The 25,088-nt window shown below is 38.3% G+C and overlaps 2 protein-coding genes across 4 annotated transcripts; one reads left to right on the forward strand and one right to left on the reverse strand.

Annotated features, from left to right (window-relative positions):
- The first annotated feature begins 276 nt into the window (after positions 1-276).
- Positions 277-11,447, forward strand: PIG-Z (phosphatidylinositol glycan anchor biosynthesis class Z). 3 transcript variants are annotated; one of them, XM_053790844.2, is made up of 3 exons: positions 277-384; positions 2,078-2,196; positions 3,334-11,447. In XM_053790844.2, the coding sequence occupies exons 1-3, from the start codon at positions 308-310 to the stop codon at positions 5,256-5,258; spliced, it is 2,121 nt and encodes a 706-aa protein (XP_053646819.2). In that variant the 5' UTR covers positions 277-307; the 3' UTR covers positions 5,259-11,447. The 3 variants fall into 3 exon arrangements, with proteins under 3 accessions (XP_053646819.2, XP_069959906.1, XP_069959907.1); XM_070103805.1 differs by having other exon boundaries at positions 338-473; XM_070103806.1 differs by lacking the exon at positions 277-384 and having other exon boundaries at positions 2,079-2,186.
- A 2,067-nt stretch (positions 11,448-13,514) lies between these two features.
- LOC128698653 (mannose-P-dolichol utilization defect 1 protein homolog) lies at positions 13,515-23,970 on the reverse strand. Its single transcript, XM_070103807.1, has 4 exons — positions 23,812-23,970; positions 22,812-23,010; positions 22,064-22,268; positions 13,515-16,934 (listed from the first exon to the last, which is right to left on the reverse strand). The coding sequence occupies exons 1-4, from the start codon at positions 23,897-23,899 to the stop codon at positions 16,707-16,709; spliced, it is 720 nt and encodes a 239-aa protein (XP_069959908.1). The 5' UTR covers positions 23,900-23,970; the 3' UTR covers positions 13,515-16,706.
- Positions 23,971-25,088: the final 1,118 nt, after the last annotated feature.

The following is a 25,088-nucleotide window of genomic DNA, read 5'->3' on the forward strand; positions in this document are numbered from 1 at the left end:
ACCCTTCATCCTACCCATCACCCTACCCACCACCCATAACCCACCCATCATCCTACCCACCACCCATCATCCTACCCACCACCCATCACCCTACCCACCCATCACCCTATAACCCATAACCCATCCATCATCCTACCCACCACCCATCATCCTACCCACCACCCATCACCCTCCCCACCACCCACCCATCACCCTACCCACCACCCCACCCATCACCCACCCTCTGATAACAGGCAACAGATGGCGCGCAAATCAGCTGTTGAAAGTAAACAATAACAAATACTTGTCGGCTGCTGATGGTGTCATAATGGAGTACAAGAACAGGTCGAGGACCAGAGCTTCCTTCGCCAGCTACTCCTCCAGGAGGTTCCTCAAGCCCTCCAAGTCAGTCTTAACACATTAATTATTAGCCTCACTAACTGACAGCGACAAATTGGTTCTTAAAAAAAAGATATATGAGGAGAGATTTGGAGGTACTTGAAAACTTTTTCAGGTCGGACCTTGATGGTTGATCAAGGTCCCAGGACCGAAACGTTTTGTAATAAATGTGTTCTGGTCTTTGTTCATGTGTCTTTTTGGATGTAATGCATATTAACCTTACTAAATGATAATGACAGATTTATTTTTAAAATGAGCAAATATATGAACCTATTAGAAAAATTTTAGGTCCTGGGACCTTAATCACTGCTGAAGGTCCCAGGACCGAAACGTTTTGTAATGTGTCTCTGGTCTTTGCTCACGCGTCTTTTTGAACATTATGCATGTAATTACATGCAAAATAGCTGTATAATCCTACAGGTTTAGCACTTCCCCCTGATTATAATAATAATAATAATACATGCAAAATGACCACAGGGGAAGTTGAATGATAGCTCTAGGCCTTTCATGTGCCAACACATCATCAGGATGCACTTATGTACAAGGACATTTATTAAAGGAAACGTTTCGCCACTCGTGGCGAAACGTTTCCCCTGAACTATACATAAGTGTCTTTTTCCACATCTTGTCGGTATCACCATACCATTTCCTCACATCATCAGGAGCTTACAATGTTGCTGTCGTTTCCCTGGACGAGGCTGCCTGGATTTCTTGCTGTATTATGCAACATTGCAAGCTCCTGATGATGTGCTGATTGCAGCACGAAAGGCCTAAGGCTATCATTCAACTCCCTCAGTGGTTATTTTGCATCATTTATAACTCATTCACGATTATTGCAGCATGTAGATAGTTATTAACAGAAGTGGTTAAGGCAGGTAACTTTTCCAGTGGCTTACCATGGGGGTTAGTCCCATTCCAGGGGACTATTATCGTGTTCGTGTTGTTAACCCAGAGAGTTAGTAACCCAGGATAACCCAATAAATCCACTGCCATCATCATCACTGTCTTATTTCCATTTGGGTCTTTAATCCTCTCCCTCAGGATGGCATGAAGAAGGAAATGATTTTGTTGGATTAACCTGGAGGGTTAGTAACCCAGGATAACCCAGTGAGCCACTCTCATCATCATCACACTGGCTTATTGCCATTGAGTTTCCTAATTCTCTCCCCCCAGGATGCAACAAGGAAAACTATTTTGTTGGGTATTATTAATCAGGTGGGTTAGCAACCCACAATAACCTACCCACCACCATCACCAGAATGACTTATTTCCATTGGGGTTCTGCATCTACTCCCCCAGGATGCAACCCATACCTGTTGATGAGCACCCAAGTACCTACTTATTGCTAGGTGAACAGGGACAGCAGGTGTCTATTTAATTGTTTACTCAATAATAGCACACATGGAAACAAACACAAGAAGTTGATTGATCTGTATATTTTGATCCCCTTCTGGGATCCTCTTCAGAGGATCCCAGATCAATCAACCTCCTGTGTTTCTGTCTCCATGTGGGTTATTACTGAGAATTGACAAGTATTCATTACACTTCAGTTATTCATTTACTTATTTATCATGTCGTATTCATGTTCAACTTACTATATTTTCAACTTACAAAATTTTCAACTTATGATGGGTCCATCAGAACATAACCTCACCGTAAGTTGAGGAGCACCCGTTTCATTCTGGCCTTTTTTATCCAGGGTGAAGGATAGCTCAATATTCTGGTGGCTGTTGGCGATGGCTCGACTCTACCTGGCAACCGTACAGACAGGATACATCCACCCAGACGAGTTTCATCAGTCTGTCCAGGTGATGGCACGTATGTATCCCTACATCGCTCTCGCTTCTCTGCTGAAGTGTCATATGGCTTGTAATTTAATGTTTCATTGAAGGAGAAATAGACACAAATGCAGTATAATGCAATCCTTTATTGACCGCTGCATTTGTGTCTGTTTTTCCATTATACTGTTATTGTATACCATTTGTTTCCATTGCTTCATTAATATTATACAGTACAGTACAACTTTATTTCTTTCTGCAGTATACAAAATGTAATTTACACGTAATAAAATATTGTTAAGCATAAAGAAAGCCACTAGCATGCTGTGCACTTCAGACAGACTACCTAACTAGACATAGGTTATTAAGTAGGAACTTTTTCTTAATGTACAAAAGTGAGGTAGCTAAGTGAACAATAATACAGTTTTAAGTTTGCATTAATAATATTAATTTCTGTAAGGGGGGAAGTAGTACGGTGACAGCAACAAATTGTAGGTTAATGACACTGAAGGAAGTGTTTTGCATGAGTGTCTTTCTCACTCCTGAAGAAAGCACTTGTGGTGAAGTGTTTTCACAAATGGCTTAATTAGTGGTTACGTGTAATAATTCCTACAAACTTTGTCATTCATCAAGTGCTACTTTCACAACTATGTAATCTACAATTTGGAGATAAATACATAGTGTAGGTTTTGGTTTGCCTTAGATAACTATCCCACCATTTCATTTGTGATTTGATAATGAGACATGATGGACCAAAATGTGATTTAAATAATTATTTCCAGTTTATGGATTAGTTATGAATTGTTCCAGCTTAAGTCTGCCCAAAATGCTCTGTATAACTATGGGTTTTCTACATGCATGACTGAAAGTCACCCATCTCTGTACATTGTTTCATGCTGAAATAATAATAATATTACATTATGATACAGTATTATTAATACAGTGTCTGCACTCTGAAGGAGGGGTGTTTATGTTGCAGTTTTATAACTGTAGTGTAAGCATACCTCTGGCAAGACAGTGATGGAGTGAATGATGATGAAAGCTTTTCTTTTTTGGGCCACCCTGCAACTTGTGGGAAATGACCGATGTATTAATAAAAAAATAAAAAACTTCCAAACTTTAAATCTTCTTCATTGCAGTACTTTTGGAATTATAATGTGTTTTGTATTTTTTTCAGGTGACGTATTGAACATAGATGCCAAGAAACCATGGGAATTCAGCACAGAGGATCCCATCAGATCAGTCACTTTCTCTGCCCTGGTATCCTTACCTTACTTTTTTATGAAATACTCTGCACCATTTTTCACTTACTTCCTGGGATATGATCTGCAGACCCCATATAACTTACTCATTGCTCCACGGATCTTTATGACATTTTTATCTTTTATCGCCGACTACAGCATTTACAGAATTGCTCGAATGTGTTACCTCAAACCTTGGAGTTGTGTTGAAGTATTTGCTAGTTCATATATTATGCTAGTTTATGCAACAAGAACATTTTCAAACACGATGGAACTTATCCTCATGTCAGTGCTGCTGTGGCGTGTGTGTGAGTCTATGGTCGATAGCACTAAAATTATACGAAAGCAGACCATCTTACAGGACCTCTATGAAACTGCAGAGAGCCTCAAGGATAAAGTGAAATTAGTTCGTATGAAGAGTAAATTACCTCCCTACAATTATGTTGATAGTGCTGTTATATCAGTGGTTATAACATATGGTGCTTTTGTAAGGCCCACTTTTGTAGTATATTCTTTTATTCCTGTTGCATTCTGGCTACAGAGAGGCGTGGTAACAAAAGAAGTGGATTTCTCTTATTTTAATCTTCGGTGCCTAAGTCTCCTTCCTGGTGTTGTGGTGACGTTCATAGCGTGTGTGTTGGCTGACTCTTTCTATTATGGTTCTCTAACCTTCACCGAACTCGTGTATTGGAATGTAACAGGTAGATCTTTCATAGTAACCCCCATCAACTTTTTGCTGTATAACTCTCAAGAAAATAATTTAGCTTCCCATGGCATTCATCCATACTACCTTCACCTTGCAGTAAACTTACCGATTCTTCACGGCATTCTGGGTCTTTTAGGTCTGTGGTCGGTTTCCAAGTACTCTGCAAGTTTCATTACAAATAATTTTACCAAAAAGCCAAAGATATTCAGCATGGCTACCATGCTGTTAAGCTCCTTCATTCTTCCTGTTCTTGTGTTATCAGCAATACCTCACCAAGAACCAAGATTCCTCTTACCTACATTACTTCCTCTTGTTCTTCTTCACTCAGATGATGTTCTTTTGTCTGGCAGAAAAATTAAGGCCTTCAAACATTTCTGTTTCCTCATGTGGCATATTTGGAATATTTTATGTGTAATTTTCTTTGGTTTTCTTCATCAGGGAGGAGTAACAAAAACCATGATAAGAGTTCATGACCATATAATTCATCGACCGCCTCACACCAATGTGCATATTATATTCTCACATATGTATACTCCTCCCACTTTCCTCCTTATGAGAAGAATAAATGTCATTGCTGTAACGGAAGAAGGCCGCAGGTACCGCATTGCTAAGTCTGTGTTTACTTACGATGTTGGGGGTTCTAAACCAGTTGAAGATTTGCACAACATATCAGCTCAGATATATAAGGAAGCCCTTCAGAACTCTACCAGAGATGCAGATCTTCTTATATGCCTCCCAGCAAGTCTCTCTGAAAAGCTCTATGACAGTACTCCAGAAAATGTAACACTTCATCGGATACAGCGTGTTCGAGGTCACTTCACTCTGGAAGATCCTCCGGATCTGAACATGGATGACGTTGATTTTACTAGCTCGTGTGGGCATGTCTGTCAGTTTGTGCGTCGTCTGGACCAGTTCAGCATTGATATCATTGGAGTTGACTTTGGGAATCGCATGAGGAGATTCGAGAAAGATACCTCACTAGAGAACTTGTCTCAAGTTTACAAAGACACTAATGATGCAAACATGGTTTCTTTTGAATCAGATGAGGAAACCTCTTTTGAAAACGAAGAGCATTCTGATGTGAATGAAGAGGCTTTAGGTATCAACTTATCTGAACCTTTTGAAGTTGACCAAAACAGACGTAATGAGCTTTAACAGTATATATTTTAATTAAAAACAATTCTTTTTACTGGGTATTTTTTAGGCACAGTACAAAAAAATAGAGAAATAATACCTGTATTATTCAAGTACTGTATGAATTTTGGTGCCAGGTTGGTATAAGTTTGTTGATTGACTTATTTTATCGATTATCAATGCTCATTTAGCTGCTAATTGAATCAACTAACACTTACATATCTTTTGCTGAATATCTTTCTCAGATAATTAAGATAGGCTTCTGTTTAGAGTTAAAATTACTTGTTTGCTAGTACATGATGCAAAGCTAATCATACCTTTGATATACCTTTGATGAGTTTCGAGAGTTTTTCTACTCCCAGAGCCTGGCCATGGGCCAGACTCATCTTGTGTTTGCTTGGTCAACCAGGCTGTTGCTGCTGGTGGCCCACTGCCCCACCCATCCATCACGGTCATCACAGTGTTTATTCTTCTTAATATTCATCATGAGGGAATGAATAATTCTGAGTATGTGTTGTACTGTATAATACTGCACTATCATTGATGTTGCTCTGTTCGGATGATCTAAGTGAAATCGGGTGTGGTGTACACTGCACAGTGTCCCAGTATTAAAATTCTGATAGTTTTTTTAGCATGTATTAGCTGGTTTATCCTCACCTCATAAAAGATGTCAAATTAATGATTATAATACAAATGTCATTACAGTACAGTACATATGTTAAATCATGAGCTCCTCATTTCAGACATTTGAAATGGCTAATCCTGATATCTATGATATAGCATGTGTATTTAGAGTACTAGGAAAAGTGTTATATGTACACTGTAGTGGAATGTCAGAGATTTTTCCCTGTATTTGAAAAAATTGTTAAATGGCTTTAAAAATGTAAATTGCCTTTCAAGAAATAGTTGTATGTAGCAGGCATATGAAACAAATGTTCTTTGGATAGGATGTGCCTTGTTAATGAATAGATCTGAAGTTCTGATTCTTCTTTTATCACATCAGCTGTTTCCCCAGGAAGGTAGGGCAACCTAAAGAAGGAAACAACATTCACTACTCTTGCACTGGCAACCTTGCCATGGGTGAGAGTACATTACGATTCAGATGACCCTCTGAACTGCAGCATCCCAACCATCGCTCAGAGTGCAGACACCCTATTTCCTGCCTCAAATACGAAAAAGACTTTTGTGGTACAGGATTCTGGATTTGCTGGAATGCCTAAGAATGTAACCAGTCAATTTAAAGGTTGCAGTGTATAAGTAAGTAGTGGGGTAAGTAATAGAGGTAAGAGTTAGTAAGTAAGTGAGTAAGTAAGTTTATTCAGGTATACTCAAATACAGTTACATAGAATTATCATACATAGCAGCATATGTGTAGAGAACCTAGGATAACCCAAAAAAGTCAGACAGAGTGACTTATTTCCATTTATACTTATATTTATACTTATATATTTATAAGTTTGCCTGAAATGCTCTGCATAACTATGGACTTTCTGCATGTACAATTAAATGTGACCATCTTGGTACAAACATTGTATCATGCTGAAATAAAATTAGTATTATTATATACAGTGACCTTTTGATGTTTCAGTATTTTAATTAGAGTAGGACCCCATTATTCACGGGATACATTCCAAGGACCTGCTGTGGATACTGAAACTACGGATAGTAGCAAACCCTATACAGTGGACCCCCGCATAACGATCACCTCCAAATGCGACCAATTATGTAAGTGTATTTATGTAAGTGCGTTTGTATGTGTATGTTTGGGGGTCTGAAATGGACTAATCTACTTCACAATATTTCTTATGGGAAAAAATTCGGTCAGTACTGGCACCTGAACATACTTCTGGAATGAAAAAAGTTCGTTAACCGGGGGTCCACTGTATACAGTGGACCCCCGCATAGCGAACGCCTTGCATAGCGAACATTCCGCATAGCGAACGCTTTGATCGCTAAAATTTTGCCCCGCATAGTAGACAAAAACCCGCTCAGCGAACTTCGTCCGAGACGCGTCCAATGTGCGGCCTCAGCCAGCCTCACATGTGCCGCCTGTCCCATTGTTTACCAGCTAGCCTCCGCGGTAACATTCAAGCATACACTCGGAATATTTCGTATTATTACAGTGTTTTCGGTTCTGTTTGTTGAAAATAAGTGACCATGGGCCCCAAGAAAGCTTCTAGTGCCAACCCTGTGGTAAAAAGGGTGAGAATTAGTATGGAAATTAAGAAAGATTTTGAAGGGTTTGGGGCTAACCCTGAGAAGCCTATGCCAGTTGTGGAATCCATTGTGCCTACTTCAAAAATTAAGGAAATGTGTGCACAGTGGGTTGAACTGCAAACCTTTATGGATGAAAATCACCCTGACACAGCTGTTGCAAGGCGTGCTGGTGACTATTTCAATGACAATGTTATGGCCCATTTTAGACAAATCGTAAAGGAACGGGAGGTACAGAGCTCTATGGACAGAAAGAAGTCCAGTGACTCTGAAGCTGGTCCTAGTGGCATTAAAAGAAGAAGGGAAGTAACCCCGGAAAAGGACTTGCCTCCTCAAGTGTTAATGGAAGGGGATTCCCCTTCTAAACACTAACACTCTCTCTCCCCTCCTCCCATCCCATCAATCATCACCAGATCTTCAATAAAAGTAAGTGTCATGTAATTGTGCATGCCTTTTTCAGTTTGTGTGTACTAAAATTAACATTTTTTTGTGGTAAAAAAATTTTTTTTTCATACTTTTGGGTGTCTTGCACGGATTAATTTTATTTCCATTATTTCTTATGGGGAAAATTAATTCGCATAGCGAACATTTCGCATAACGACCAGCCCTCTTGCACGGATTAAGTTCGCTATGCGGGGTTCCACTGTATAAGTCCTATACATACCTATTATAAAGTTTAATTGATAAATTATGCACAAGTGGAGAATTATCACTTTTTTACTGATGGGAAGCACTTAATGGCTTCTCTTAGGCTTCGAAGAACTGCCAGCTTCTCTACTTTTGTGCTTTGGGGCCATTATTATGCAAAATTAAGGGGTATTTTTGGGCGACAGTAAACTGTGGATAACTGAAACCATGGATACCGAATCAGTGGATATGGAGGTTCTACTCTATTTAAGAATAAATCAATGAGAAAATCCAGTTCTGTATGGAGTTTTGTATATTGCACAGATATTTTCAGTTGCATGTAAAGACTATGGTGGAATCATGGCAAGGGTAGTCACAGTAATACTTAAAGCAGGAGATATTAGAAGTTATAATTAAAGGAGTAATTAATATAAACTTATATTTTTATAAATACAAAATTGCTGCATTCCATTTATTGTGCATTTTAATTTTTATATGTAGTGTTAGTGACGATTCCCTCCTACCAGTTATGAAGATTTACTCATTGCCTTTCCAACTTACTCTCTCTCTCATTGATTGCACAAGTACTTCAGTATCTGTCAAGACAGCAAATACTTTTAGAAAAACATTGATGGGAGTGTTTATAAAAGTGTCAGTGTACGTTTAGAGGAACAAACTTCACTTCAGACCACTTACTAATTAATTAAGAGTTTCTGAATATTTGCTTTCTTTATAGTATGTCACTATGTCAGCTAAGCCTGCATAAGTTGTATCATGTATTATTATTATAACCACTTGCTAATTAAGCTTTAGACCTCAATGACTTAATAATTGAGTTGAAGACTCTAAGTACCACTTAATTACATTAGCTTCCATTATCCATTGGCTCAGTTTATTCAAGTCTTCTTGTAACTACTTTTATTTATAGTATAGGATTTTTGCATTTGCAAAAATTGTTTTGCATCTGCAGACATGTTCACAGTTTTCATTCCAAATCATAGAACAAGTAAGGCTGGAAGCCATGGCAGGTGAGCCCTAAAACTGACGACCAGTGGACTCGCTTGTCATGGGGTAAAGACCCACTTAGTCTGTGATTTGTTTGCAATCATGCTATTACTATTTTGTGAGTTTTTATTCCTGGCAAATTGTTTTTATAGAGTAGAAACATTATCTTGGCCACTGCTGACCCTTGTGGACCTTGTGGTGACATTTTGACATTTCACCATAAAGACATTTGCTCTCTTATCTGCATTTTACTTTTAAGTAAGACCTCTCATTCATTGTTATTGTTTTTCTTTTATTACTGTATTTTGTGCTTCCATAGTCTTGCATTGAAAACTCTTACTAGGATTTAATTATCTGAAGATGCTCTGCATAACCAGGGACTTTCCATGTGTACTAATATCATCCAGTTTTGAGGAAACCATGTATACAGTAAAGTAAAAATTGGTGTAAAGTGAAACATAGCCTTTTTTCACTTTCAAATGCATATAAAAACCTGATAACGTGTACACTATCATATATTAAGTGAGCAATAGAGATAGGTATCAGAAATGCATATACAGTACACACATTACTTACCTTAAAATATTTTCATCCTTAGCTTATAGTGGATGGTGAATATTTTGTAGGAAGTCTGAATAAATGAAGGATGGCTATAATTGAAAACTGATGTATTGGCGAAACGCTGTAAAGTGAGGTCTGCCTGTATAGAATTTTGCTGATCAGAAACAAATTTAATGAATGGTTATTGCTATACAAGTGTATTAAGTACCCATTACTCTCTAACGAGTTTAATAATGTGTGTGTGTGCTTGCGCTTTTTTGGGGCGCCCCACATCACATCAAACAGACAGGCTTGAGTGCAGACCAATCAGTAAAGAACAATTTCAGGTGCGGTCAGAGTGGCCGAGACACGTACTGCTCTGGATGATTGGCTAATGTACCATTACCAGTTACCCGAGATACTTACTAATATAATAAAGTGTACATATTACTGACAGAATTTCCTAGTCTTCTTTTAATTACAGTTTTTATTTTTATCTTAATGTAATACAGTACAGTATTATAATTACAGTGGAACCTAAGTGTTTGAACTACTGGACCTCAAACAAACTGGAGTCTAAACAATTTTGTTCAGAAAAAAATAATGTTTGTCTGGAGTCTGAAGTTCAGTTGTAAATAACTTTCCTGTAAATTATTATTATTATAGTCAAGGGGAAGTGCTGAACCTGTAGGATTATACAGTGCCTATGAGAGGGGGGGATGGAAGGTATTCAGGCTTAATTCAGAGAACTGGAGCACAGATCCACTTTCCTTGATAAAGAACGCCTCACCAGCATCAAGGAGCCTTGAGGAGACTTTCCTGTAAAGTCCTGTTTCAAAAGTGCTTTTATGTGACTTCTGGCATTGACCTAACTCTCAGAGACTTTTGTAAGAGTCAATTCAACATCCTCCAGTGTGAAGATAATTAAAGCCTGGCAAATACTGTTTCCCACTTCGAAATTTTTGCAGTTCCAACACCACCTAGGAACCAATTAAGTTCAAACCCTGGGGTTCCACTGTACTTTATTTTTATATTTTAATATTTTTTCAAATGTCTTATTCCATGAAAGTTAGAAATAGGTTGACATTTATGAATGTAATCAAGGGAGGCTTCACCTTCCTGGAAGAGTTGATCTGAGGAAAGGGAGGATTACTCCAGTTCCTCACATCAAGACCTCACTTGAAGGGTTGAATAAGTATTGCCAGCATGTGAATTTATAATCTCATTTTATGTAATGTTATTATTTATAGTATATATATTACTATCATTATTATTCTTAGTCTGTAATATTGCCATCATTATTATTCATAGTTTATATAATACTGTCTTTGTTATTATTCATAGTTTATGTGATACTGTCATTATTATTATTCATAGTTTGTGTAATACAGTGGACCCCCGCTTAACAATCACCTCCCAATGCGACCAATTATGTAAGTGTATTTATGTAAGTGCGTTTGTACGTGTATGTTTGGGGGTCTAAAATGGACTAATCTACTTCACAATATTCCTTATGGGAACAAATTCGGTCAGTACTGGCACCTGAACATACTTCTGGAATGAAAAAATATCGTTAACCGGGGGTCCACTGTATTACCATCCTTATTCATAGTCTATGTAATATTACCATCATTATTCATAGTTATTTGCCTAGCATATATACAAAAGCAAGATGGTTTACTGCTCACTGTTGTGAATCATTAGACTTTTTTCACCTTGGGATGATCCAAGAATGCTAGTCCACTGTGGAGTTCTCCTTCCATAAATTGTTTGGTGATAAGAACGTGTGATAAATTTATCTTGAAAATACAATTCATTGCTGCAGTTATTTATTATTTATTCCATTTGATGTAAGTATACAGTATATAATTATGGGGGAACGCTAAACCCGTAGGATTATACAGCGCATGTGGGGGATGATGGAAGGTATTCAGGCTCAATTCAGGGAACTGGAGCACAAATACAATTCCCTAGATCAAGAGCCCCTCACCAGCATCAGGGAACCTCCCTTGAAGGGTAAGTATATGATGTAAGTGGAAGTTGATCAAGACCCAGGTGCTGCTGCTGCCTATTTATTATTACAATCATTACTAAGTGCTAAACTCACAAACTTTTAAAAAATCCATGCATGTCATTTGGTACCAAGGTGAATGAAATAAAAAAAAAAGTGGGGTTCAGTATAGGAATCAGTAGACTGTCGGGCTTGACTAAGACTAAGCAGGCATTAGAGTACCCACTGTCAGTGCTATGGCTACCACTAGCCCCTGTTATGGTTACTTATACTATACATACAATACAGAACTCGTCATTACCACTGGGGTCATTAGTACATTTAGTGCCTTCCCTTGTGGGTGCAATGGGGAGCTCGAGATGAAATAGTTTATTGTAATCCTGGTGCCTCTCCTGAGACTAGTAATGTGGGTGACAGTTGTTTATTTCTGGAAGTTGTGCAACAACTGACATTTAGTCATATTGCAACCTGACCACTTGTTTCTGTATTGTTACAATTATGGTAAAGTCCTAAACTCACAAAGGTCATGCAACAGCAGAGGACTAGAAGATAATGAGGTTTGCTATGAGGAAACAAGAGGGTAATTACAATTCCACAAATCAAGATACTTTCACCAGTACTGAGGCACTTCCCTGGAAGGTACTTACTGCTGTATTATTACAATAAAAGCCAAGTGCTAAACCCACAAGGGTCATACAGACTTACAGCTGTAACTGTTCACACTTTTGTCTTGTGTCCCATACAAAGTACCCTCCGATATTATAATTAAGGGGGAAGTGCTAAACCCATAGGATTATACAGTGCCTAGGGGAGGGGGAAATGTAGAAGGTATTCAGGCTTAATTCAGGGAACTGGAGTACAGATCCAATTCCCTAGATCGAGAGCCCCCTCACCAGCGTCAAGGGACCTCCTTTTAGAGGGGCTACCCTCCAATAATATTAATCACAGTCCTACCTGTTGTCTTTGCCTTGATGCCTAAATTGCTATCAGACCATCCTTATTCTTGCCCAGTGCCCTATACATACATTATTTTAATAATCATAACTAAGTGCTAAACCCTTAAGGGTCATACAGTACTGCAGGGTAGGGTGTACTAAAGGCTTAACATGCTTGATCAGACTAACGAAGGGAGAGTATGACAGGCTGAGTTAGTAAGGATGGTGAGGAGTGCTACAGGAAGTATAATCAAAGTTTGTGTAATAAATCTTTTGCTGACAAAAAGTCAAAGAGAGAATCTGTGTCAATTATTATTATAATCAAGGGGGGAAGTGCTAAACCTGGAGGATTATACAGCACCTGGGGGGGGGGGATGTGGAAGGCATTCAGGCTTAATTCGGGGAACTGGAGCAGATCCAATTCCCTAAATCAAGAGCCCCTCACCAACATCAAGGAACCTTCCTTGAGGGGAGATCTGTGTCAAAAGTGGGGCCATCAGCAAGGAACATAAGATGCTCTGGAGAGAGTGACCATATCTTATGGCCAGGACTTTGACTATTGTTTTATTTTACTTAGAGGGAAGACCTAAGTCTCTAGGAGTCATGTAGTGCCAGGAGAATGAGACAAATTCTGGTAAATCTAAGGAAGAGGAGGATAAATCTAGGTCCTTGGATCAGGAGCCCCTCACTGACATCAAGACACCCTGAGGAGAATTGGACCACATTAATACACTGATATGCCTCTCCTCTCTTTTGCCAATTGTGCATAATAATAATATGTCTTTGTCTTAATAATTCTAAGTTGTGTCAAAAGCTGCTACATGATATTCAACACTGATTCTGATGGCAACTTTGAATCACAACACTTGACTATACTATGCTACTGTAAAGTCTTCAGTCATGACTAATCAACATGCTTTATAAGCAGGAAAATCACATGCAACCGTCAGTAAACTTTTTTCATTAAATTTTACCATAATTAACAATATATACACAAACAATTACACCTTTGTCTTTCCCTTAAACAATAAAAAATACACTACAGTATATAAAAATATTTTTTTAAAGAAATGTTGCTAATATAAATCAATATTAAATGAAAGATACATAGTATAAAATATGTCTCTCAATGTCATAGTACAGACTAGAAAATGATAACACCTTATGTCTAAAAATTACGAGATAAATGTCTCTTACAAGACTCATTGGTGCACAAAAAATTATTAGCACCTTTAAAAATAAAGATGAATAAATACAGTATTACAGAATAAATAATGCATATATTCTGCTAATGAAAAGCATACAGTACTGTACTGAAATATATTTACCAATCTTGCAGTACTACAAGTAATACTGCAGTAATACAAGTGCCAGTCACACTTCTACATGACAAAGATAACTGTCAGGTCAAACAAGTGCCAGTCACACTGCTACATGACAAAGATAACTGTCAGGTCAAACAAGTGCCAGTCACACTGCTACATGACAAAGATAACTGTCAGGTCAAACAAGTGCCAGTCACACTGCTACATGACAAAGATAACTGTCAGGTCAAACAAGTGCCAGTCACACTGCTACATGACAAAGATAACTGTCAGGTCAAACAAGTGCCAGTCACACTGCTACATGACAAAGATAACTGTCAGGTCAAACAAGTGCCAGTCACACTGCTACATGACAAAGATAACTGTCAGGTCAAACAAGTGCCAGTCACACTGCTACATGACAAAGATAACAGTTGCATGGGTGTGAGCTTATCATTATTATTACATTCATAAAATGCATCAAACCTCTGGTGTGCAAGTAGTCTTTACATACGAGACATTACTAAAACAATCAATATTCCAGCAGTCAACAGTGTCCACGAGTTCTCAGTCACCACCAACAGACTGGTGACCAAAAGTCACACCTTCTCATGAATTATTTTTATATTTTATAACTTTATACAAAATTATTCAACTGTTTCTATTTGTAAAAATGGTAACAAGATTTTGATTTAAATTATATATTTGTTTTACTACTGAACAGCAGATTAGAATTTTTTTTACAGAATTATAGCCAGTGTTACAGTAGCTAACAATACCCTGGTGATAAAAGGATATACGTATGTTCATATTTCAGTGTGCGTGAAATTTGGGCATCTGGAAGTCTACAAAAAGTACACCTGAGAGTAGGCAATATACAATAATACTGTTCACTTATATCTAAAAAATGCATATGTCTAAGTACAGTATTTCTTGAATTTTTTTTTTTTACATTTTTAGGCTTATTCCCAAACTTAAAATTCACCTTCATAATCTCAGGAAATGTCAAAGGATTTAGCATTGCTACGAAATTTACTTAAAAAAAAAAAAAAAAAAAAAAAAAATGGAACCCCCAACTCAGAATGGGCCACAAGCTGATAGCTAACAAACTAATTTTTTTTGAGGGGACTCAGTTTTTTTTTTTTTTTTTTTTTTTTTTTTCAACAAGTCGGCCGTCTCCCACCTGCACACTCAAGGAATAAACTTATGACGATCTTTCGGACCAGCTTGGACAATTAACTAATCACTCTAAATGATCCAAGTTGGACTGAAAAGTTGCCCCAAGTTTCTTTCTCATTTGTGCAATTTATTTGTGTATTGTTTCAGTCCTGGTATTGTGCCTCATTGTTCTTTATACAATAATAAATTTCTGCTGGTGGCATACTGCTAAGTATTTTTTCAAACTGTAGAACATTTAAAAATACCCTAAAAGTTATAAAACAATGGAATCTGGATGCATTTCAGCAACTGTGTAAATTGTACTTGGAATGCTTCTATTATATCACAACCTCACTTGACAATGGGAAAGTTTATAACTTTTTGAGTTTAGCATGCATTAGGTATTAACTTTTATGCTCTAGTCAAGAGTTGAGCTAAAGGGATGGCATAGATGGTTCCCCAGGTAAATATATATATATATATATATTTTTTTTCAACAAGTCGGCCGTCTCCCACCGATAACAATAACAATATTAATTTATCCTAAAATAATTTTACTGTATATACTCAAAATGGGTTTAAGTTCAGATTTTAAGACCAGTGCTTCAGGTAGAATGGTAGTAGAGCGATTTATTTAGTTCACACGTTGGTTCGAGTACGGCCAGCAGTAACAGCCTGACTGATCAGGCCCTAATCCACCACGAGGCCTAACCATGGACCACCTGGAAAACCCCCCCAGGTATACTTGAGTATTTTTGGGTCAAAATTCATGCTTGTTGGGACTACCATACTAATTTGTTTAGAAGCATCAAAGGTAAAAACCACATTGAACACCCACATTCCACCAAAAATATAAAAATAAATTTGATTTTACACTTCAAAATACTATAAGTTGTCATGAGGCCCTCCCCCCCTATGTTACTTATTAGCAGTACTATGTTAGTTGATCACTGCTAGATAGGAGACTGATTCTCCTCTGCAGTACTGCTTGGTAGGAGACTGATTCTCCTCTGCAGTACTGCTTGGTAGGAGACTGATTTTCCTCTGCAGCACTGCCAGGTAGGAGACTGATTCTCCTCTGCAGTACTGCTTGGTAGGAGACTGATTCTCCTCTGCAGTACTGCTTGGTAGGAGACTGATTTTCCTCTGCAGTACTGCTTGGTAGGAGACTGATTTTCCTCTGCAGTACTGCTTGGTAGGAGACTGATTCTTCTCTCTAACAGTCTGAGTGTAGATACTGTTAGCACAAATTACTGCAGCTTATAAGAGAGGAAGCCATGGAGAGTATTTTACTTTTATTCGTTTAAAGTGCTAAATTCATGTAGGTTATTTGACACTACACAGCAAAAGGGAACAAGTAAAAAAAGAATGTTGTTCTGTCTCTCAAACACTAGAGTTGACTTATACACAAGACATAAGGCAAATTAAGGATTGGTTGGCAAAAAGTCATGGATCAGACTATACAAGGGATAAAACCAATGCACAAATAACCCACACACAGGAGAGACTTACGAGAGTTTCGGTCCGACTTGTAAATGGTCCATGTAAGACCGAAACGTCGTCATAAGATTTATTTGTGTATTGTTTCAGTCACAGTATTGTGCCTTTTTGTTCTTTAAGATAAAACCTACACTAGAGTATGTTACTACTGAATAAATCCTATTAAAATACTGTATTATGCTTTCTTTGTTTTAACTGGCACATTCCAGTAGTACAGCAGCTGTGCCATGATGACACCATTGGCAAAGGTTGCAACACAGTATGTGAGAATGATGATTTGGTCACCAGTTTCCTGAATCGAGGTGAAGATACGGGCCATGGAGCCTAAGAAGAGCATTGCTACAGTGATTGCTGACAGTTGTCCTGTACTGCTGTTCCTGTAGTTGGCAAGGGCCTGTATCATCTGAAAGTAGATAAATCTTCATTAGCATAATTCTGCACAATAAAACTTTATAGGTAGTAGGTTGGTAGACAGCAACCACCCAGGGAAGTACTACCGTCCTGCCAGATGACTGTGAAACAAAAACCTGTAACTGTTTTGCAGGATGGTAGGATTGCTGGTTTCTTTTTCTGTCTCATAAACACGCTAAGATAACAGGGATATCTTGCTACTCCTACTTACACTTTGGTCACACTTCACAGACACGCACATGCATATATATATATATACATACATCTAGGTTTTTCTCCTTTTTCTAAATAGCTCTTGTTCTTTTTTATTTCTTCTATTGTCCATGGGGAAGTGGAAAAGAATCTTTCCTCCGTAAGCCATGCGTGTCGTATGAGGCGACTAAAATGCCGGGAGCAATGGGCTAGTAACCCCTTCTCCTGTATACAATTACTAAAAAAGAGAAGAAGAAAAACTTTATAAAACTGGGTTGCTTAAATGTGCGTGGATGTAGTGCGGATGACAAGAAACAGATGATTGCTGATGTTATGAATGAAAAGAAGTTGGATGTCCTGGCCCTAAGCGAAACAAAGCTGAAGGGGGTAGGAGAGTTTCAGTGGGGGGAAATAAATGGGATTAAATCTGGAGTATCTGAGAGAGTTAGAGCAAAGGAAGGGGTAGCAGTAATGTTAAATGATCAGTTATGGAAGGAGAAAAGAGAATATGAATGTGTAAATTCAAGAATTATGTGGATTAAAGTAAAGGTTGGATGCGAGAAGTGGGTCATAATAAGCGTGTATGCACCTGGAGAAGAGAGGAATGCAGAGGAGAGAGAGAGATTTTGGGAGAGGTTAAGTGAATGTATAGGAGCCTTTGAACCAAGTGAGAGAGTAATTGTGGTAGGGGACTTGAATGCTAAAGTAGGAGAAACTTTTAGAGAGGGTGGGTAGGTAAGTTTGGGGTGCCAGGTGTAAATGATAATGGGAGCCCTTTGATTGAACTTTGTATAGAAAGGGGTTTAGTTATAGGTAATACATATTTTAAGAAAAAGAGGATAAATAAGTATACACGATATGATGTAGGGCGAAATGACAGTAGTTTGTTGGATTATGTATTGGTGGATAAAAGACTGTTGAGTAGACTTCAGGATGTACATGTTTATAGAGGGGCCACAGATATATCAGATCACTTTCTAGTTGTAGCTACACTGAGAGTAAAAGGTAGATGGGATACAAGGAGAATAGAAGCATCAGGGAAGAGAGAGGTGAAGGTTTATAAACTAAAAGAGGAGGCAGTTAGGGTAAGATATAAACAGCTATTGGAGGATAGATGGGCTAATGAGAGCATAGGCAATGGGGTCGAAGAGGTATGGGGTAGGTTTAAAAATGTAGTGTTAGAGTGTTCAGCAGAAGTTTGTGGTTACAGGAAAGTCGGTGCAGGAGGGAAGAGGAGCGATTGGTGGAATGATGATGTAAAGAGAGTAGTAAGGGAGAAAAAGTTAGCATATGAGAAGTTTTTACAAAGTAGAAGTGATGCAAGGAGGGAAGAGTATATGGAGAAAAAGAGAGAAGTTAAGAGAGTGGTGAAGCAATGTAAAAAGAGAGCAAATGAGAGAGTGGGTGAGATGTTATCAACAAATTTTGTTGAAAATAAGAAAAAGTTTTGGAGTGAGATTAACAAGTTAAGAAAGCCTAGAGAACAAATGGATTTGTCAGTTAAAGATAGGAGAGGAGAGTTATTAAATGGAGAGTTAGAGGTATTGGGAAGATGGAAGGAATATTTTGAGGAATTGTTAAATGTTGATGAAGATAGGGAAGCTGTGATTTCGTGTATAGGGCAAGGAGGAATAACATCTTGTAGGAGTGAGGAAGAGCCAGTTGTGAGTGTGGGGGAAGTTCGTGAGGCAGTAGGTAAAATGAAAGGGGGTAAGGCAGCCGGGATTGATGGGATAAAGATAGAAATGTTAAAAGCAGGTGGGGATATAGTTTTGGAGTGGTTGGTGCAATTATTTAATAAATGTATGGAAGAGGGTAAGGTACCTAGGGATTGGCAGAGAGCATGCATAGTTCCTTTGTATAAAGGCAAAGGGGATAAAAGAGAGTGCAAAAATTATAGGGGGATAAGTCTGTTGAGTGTACCTGGTAAAGTGTATGGTAGAGTTATAATTGAAAGAATTAAGAGTAAGACGGAGAATAGGATAGCAGATGAACAAGGAGGCTTTAGGAAAGGTAGGGGGTGTGTGGACCAGGTGTTTACAGTGAAACATATAAGTGAACAGTATTTAGATAAGGCTAAAGAGGTCTTTGTGGCATTTATGGATTTGGAAAAGGCGTATGACAGGGTGGATAGGGGGGCAATGTGGCAGATGTTGCAAGTGTATGGTGTAGGAGGTAGGTTACTGAAAGCAGTGAAGAGTTTTTACGAGGATAGTGAGGCTCAAGTTAGAGTATGTAGGAAAGAGGGAAATTTTTTCCCAGTAAAAGTAGGCCTTAGACAAGGATGTGTGATGTCACCGTGGTTGTTTAATATATTTATAGATGGGGTTGTAAGAGAAGTAAATGCGAGGGTCTTGGCAAGAGGTGTGGAGTTAAAAGATAAAGAATCACACACAAAGTGGGAGTTGTCACAGCTGCTCTTTGCTGATGACACTGTGCTCTTGGGAGATTCTGAAGAGAAGTTGCAGAGATTGGTGGATGAATTTGGTAGGGTGTGCAAAAGAAGAAAATTAAAGGTGAATACAGGAAAGAGTAAGGTTATGAGGATAACAAAAAGATTAGGTGATGAAAGATTGAATATCAGATTGGAGGGAGAGAGTATGGAGGAGGTGAACGTATTCAGATATTTGGGAGTGGATGTGTCAGCGGATGGGTCTATGAAAGATGAGGTGAATCATAGAATTGATGAGGGAAAAAGAGTGAGTGGTGCACTTAGGAGTCTGTGGAGGCAAAGAACTTTGTCCTTGGAGGCAAAGAGGGGAATGTATGAGAGTATAGTTTTACCAACGCTCTTATATGGGTGTGAAGCGTGGGTGATGAATGTTGCAGCGAGGAGAAGGCTGGAGGCAGTGGAGATGTCATGTCTGAGGGCAATGTGTGGTGTGAATATAATGCAGAGAATTCGTAGTTTGGAAGTTAGGAGGAGGTGCGGGATTACCAAAACTGTTGTCCAGAGGGCTGAGGAAGGGTTGTTGAGGTGGTTCGGACATGTAGAGAGAATGGAGCGAAACAGAATGACTTCAAGAGTGTATCAGTCTGTAGTGGAAGGAAGGCGGGGTAGGGGTCGGCCTAGGAAGGGTTGGAGGGAGGGGGTAAAGGAGGTTTTGTGTGCGAGGGGCTTGGACTTCCAGCAGGCATGCGTGAGCGTGTCTGATAGGAGTGAATGGAGACAAATGGTTTTTAATACTTGACGTGCTGTTGGAGTGTGAGCAAAGTAACATTTATGAAGGGATTCAGGGAAACCGGCAGGCCGGACTTGAGTCCTGGAGATGGGAAGTACAGTGCCTGCACTCTGAAGGAGGGGTGTTAATGTTGCAGTTTAAAAACTGTAGTGTAAAGCACCCTTCTGGCAAGACAGTGATGGAGTGAATGATGGTGAAAGTTTTTCTTTTTCGGGCCACCCTGCCTTGGTGGGAATCGGCCGGTGTGATAATAAAAAAAATAAAAAAACTTTAAAGAGCTATCCTAGAATGAACATAATAATAATGATAGTAATTCTCCATGGGGAAGTGGAAAAGAATTCTTCCTCTGTAAACCATGCATGTTGTAAGATGCAAATAAATTTAACCCTTAAATGGTCCAAACGTATATATACGTTTTTCCAACATCTGAAAGTATGTAAAAAAAAATGTCGATCTTCTTTTTTGTTTTACATTTGAAAACGTGTAAAAAAAACTTTTATCTACATTTTTTTTGTTATATTTGAAAATATGTAAAAAAAAGTAGATCTACTTTTGTAGCAATACGAATTTTAACGTCGATCTGTTTGGACCGTTTAAGGGTTAAAAAGAAAAACTTCTTTCTTTTTAGGTCACCCTGCCTTGGTGGGATATGGCCAGTTTGTTAAAAAAATAATAATAATGATAATCTTTATTTCTACAAATACATGATCTAACTTAGTCTAGTTTACAGCAATGATGTATAATGAGCAATAATAAAGACAGTAACAGGATTATAGTCTGAGTCAATGTTATCTTCTTTGTACACACCAGCCGTGTCTGGCCAAGGTAGGGTGACCCAAAGACAAAAATATTGTCACTATTATAATCAATTTAAGAGCTAAACCCAAAAAGATTTTACATATAATTGCTTCATATTTAGCAATGTATAACACATTTTTCAGTGGGAACATCTGCAGGTGCTGGGATGACACTTGCTCTCTCAACAATACTTACTGGTCCACTCCCAAATATCTGAATGTATTCGCTTCCTCCATACTCCCTCCTACCAATCTCATATCCAAGCTTTCATTATTTAGATTGTTACCCCTCATCACTTTGCTCTTTCCTATGTTCACTCTTAATTTCCTTCTTTTACATACCCTCCACCAACCTTTGCAACTTCTCTTTGGAATCTGACTGAAGAAGAGTGTCACCAGCAAAAAGCAACTGTGACAATTCCCTTGTTGTATTAGATTCTGTATATTTCAGTCCGATACCTCTCCCCTACACCCTAGCATTCACTTCTCTATATCCCCATCTAAAAATATGTTAAACACATGGTGAAATCACACATCCTTGTCCAAGGCCTACTTTACTGGAAAATAATCTTCCTCTCTCCTACATACCCTATCATGAGCCTCATTATCTCATAATTATATAGTAACTATATACAGTGGACCCCCGCTTAACGATCACCTCCCAATGCGACCAATTATGCAAGTGTATTTATGTAAGTGCGTTTGTATGTGTATGTTTGGGGGTCTGGAATGGACTAATCTACTTCACAATATTCCTTATGGGAACAAATTCGGTCAGTACTGGCACCTGAACATACTTCTGGAATGAAAAAATATCGTTAACTGGGGGTCCACTGTATTTGCATTCTGTATAAAGATTTGACAGGAGTTAATGCACAAATTTAAAAAGGATATTCTAAACATAAACAATAAAATCAATCCTGTACAGTATGTACTAGACGAAATCTCACCTTTCCTGCAAATACAACAGGAATATTGCATGCTTGCAGAATCCATAGAATTTTCAATGCAACAAAACCAGATGACAATAGACCAGTCAAAATTGTTACAGTAGCAAAGAAGGCTATGGCACTTCCTGTTGATCCTCCATAGTGGTACACCAGAGCTCCAATTATAGCAGTCTGTATCAGTAGGAAGACTCCATCTCCATAGGAACTGCATAGACATGTAAACGTAAAATTAACAAAAGCGTCTAAAACAAATAAGAACAACAAATGTGAATTTGGAAACTTTTACGAGTTTACATTTCAATATTATCCTACAATTCAGAAAGAAAACTTAATCTTTCACTCCATCATGAGTCACTGTTAAGCTATGATTAGTCCACAATAGACCAAAGTGTTTAGAATCACTGTCAAGCCATCACTGACCCAAAACAGGCAGAAACATTGTCGCAAATTTCCTCTCCAAATTGTTAGTTACTAATAAATTGTTAAAGCAATCGTATTGCTACTTATTCTTCTCTGAGAGTATACAGTTGAACCCAAAATAATTAAGTTATATCTAAAAGTACAATAGCATAAGGATTAATTAGCTAACCAATAACTTAATTTTAACTTTTCAATATAAGATACAGTAACTTTAATTGTACTTAACTACATATATTGCATGCACATAATTTCAGTCTACAACGATTTAAGAGTATTGTCTTTTGAATTAAAAATTACTACAGTACGTACAGTATATTAAAGCCCTCACCTGAAAGGGTATCCATTAACGAAGTTATAAGCTACATTAACGAGTATTGCAGTAAGTTCAAGAACAGTGCCAGTGATGCTGATCCCTTCGCCACTCTTCGCTGCTATGATCTTGACGATCTGTGGCACTTTCACCAGAAACGCCCCTCCAACGATGGCGAGGCCTAGACACTTGCTGATGGCAGCTTTTAAGCACGGGACTGGAAGACAGAATATGTTAAAATCTGGGGGAGAATTTCAATGAAATTGAAACAAAAGTTTATTCAGGTATACAGAAATACAGTTACATAGATTATCATACATAGCAACATATGTGTAGAAATCTAGGATAACCCACAAAAAAAGTCGAAGTGACTTATTTCCACTAACCCCTCAAGGAAGGTTCCTTGATGTTAGTGAGGGGCTCTTGATTTAGGGAATTGGATCTGTGCTCCAGTTCCCCGAATTAAGCCTGAATGCCTTCCACATCCCCCCCCAGGCGCTGTATAATCCTCCGGGTTTAGCGCTTCCCCTTGATTATAATAATAATAAATAATTATTTCCACTGAGGTCCTTTTAAGTATATCCAGAACGTACAGATGACAGAGATATATGCGAAGAATGACAGAAAATTCAAATTTGCTTTATAGTCAAGAAAATGCCGCTGCCAGAGGTAGTAAGGAGAATGATGGTTTATTAGATGACACAAAATACAATTAACCCCTTAATTAACCATCATCAAAGAAATCCCCCCTTGAGGGAGCTGACACAGAATATTTAACCCCCTTAACCATCAAGGAAATCCCCCTTGAGGGAGCTGACACAAAATACAATCTATTAATAACGAAACCGGAAAAAAAACAAATAATATTCCGGAGGTTAAGATAAGATAAGACGGGAGTCCACCTGATGGGATAACCCACCGGGGTTAAAAACTCCTTCATAACACCTCAACAACCAGATATTTCAACAAGCCGATCATCCAGGTACAACAGAGGTGGTATTTAACACCAGGTACCAACCATGGAGGAAGTTAAATTCGACGAAGAATTGGTCAAAACAGTCGTGAGTGAGGACCAAGAGACACAGCTGCTTGAAGATGGCTGCCATTGTTTATCTCTGAGGTTGCCGGCACCAACACCACCCTGCCAGACGTACGAACAATTAACCCACCCACACCTGCCAGACGTGTGATGATGATTAGTAAGTAAGTAAGTAAGTAAATTTATTCAGGTATACACAATACAGTTACATAGAATTATCATACATGGCAGCATATGTGTAGAGAACCTGGGATAACCCAAAAAAGTCAGACAGAGTGACTTATTTCCATTGGGGTCCTTTTACCTTATTATTATAATATAAAGGTTATAATATTTTCTTATTATTCTATAATGAAGATAACATCTTATTATCATACTAAAAAGACTATCTACTACACGAGGGTCATTAAGACTATCTACAATACGAGGGTCATTACTAGGGATAAGGTAAAATTTACACGTATTTTAGCTAAAAAATAGAAAATCATTCCCCTCCCTTTCTGTTGCTTCATTCATCAGACACTTTTTGGCAGTCTTCTTGAACTGGTTCAAGCTATGACTGGCCTTGACATTTGTGGGTAGTCTGTTCCATTCCTTTATTGCTGTACAATAAAAGGTGTTTGAAGCCTGGCCACTGACTGTGGGTACTACAAAGTTGTGCTCTCTCCCCCTAGTACTATGATTGCTTTGGTTCCCAACCTTGACAAAATTGACAGCAAGATATTCTGGACACTGTTTGTGAGCAATTTTATAAACATGATTTAGCTTCAGTTGTTTTACTCTGTCTTCAACATTCAGCATATCCAACTGCTGTAATTCATCCTGGCCTACATGTTCTCTTGGTCCCAGCCCCAGGATGAATCTTACGATTTTGTTCTGGGTGATTTGCAGTCTATCTTTCAGTTTTTTTGTCAAGGCAGAGTACCATGAAGAGCAAGCGTAATCCATATGGCATTGTATAAGGGCTAGACATAGGGTCCTGCGAGCCTCAGTAGGTAGACACTGTGCTTGTCTATACAGGAACTTCAGTCTGGCATTCGCTTTCTTTACTACACTGTTCCCTATCAATTCTCCTGACATGCATGGATCAAAGGGGATTCCCAAATATTTTACTGATGAAACCAAAGTGATGGGCTCCCCATTACATTGAACATTAAAATTATTTACCCTTCTCAGTTTATGTTTCGTGCCAAAGAGAATGGCTTCAGTTTTCCCTAGGTGTAATGATAGTTTGTTATCTACTAACCATTTGCTGC

The sequence above is a fragment of the Cherax quadricarinatus genome, chromosome 88, assembly GCF_038502225.1.
Source record: "Cherax quadricarinatus isolate ZL_2023a chromosome 88, ASM3850222v1, whole genome shotgun sequence".
Taxonomy (NCBI): domain Eukaryota; kingdom Metazoa; phylum Arthropoda; class Malacostraca; order Decapoda; family Parastacidae; genus Cherax; species Cherax quadricarinatus.

What these genes read in the sequence shown, in the direction of transcription:
- PIG-Z (XM_053790844.2), top strand. Translation starts at nt 308, where the DNA reads ATGGAGTACAAGAACAGGTCGAGGACCAGAGCTTCCTTCGCCAGCTAC. An exon ending in AGGTTCCTCAAGCCCTCCAA is followed by an intron (nt 385 to 2,077) that starts GTCAGTCTTAAC and finishes TTTTTTATCCAG; the next exon opens with GGTGAAGGATAGCTCAATAT. An exon ending in GTCTGTCCAGGTGATGGCAC is followed by an intron (nt 2,197 to 3,333) that starts GTATGTATCCCT and finishes TATTTTTTTCAG; the next exon opens with GTGACGTATTGAACATAGAT.
- LOC128698653 (XM_070103807.1), bottom strand. Translation starts at nt 23,899, where the DNA reads ATGGCAGCCATCTTCAAGCAGCTGTGTCTCTTGGTCCTCACTCACGAC. An exon ending in CGAATTTAACTTCCTCCATG is followed by an intron (nt 23,011 to 23,811) that starts GTTGGTACCTGG and finishes TCTGTCTTCCAG; the next exon opens with TCCCGTGCTTAAAAGCTGCC. An exon ending in CTGTTGTATTTGCAGGAAAG is followed by an intron (nt 16,935 to 22,063) that starts GTGAGATTTCGT and finishes ATCTACTTTCAG; the next exon opens with ATGATACAGGCCCTTGCCAA.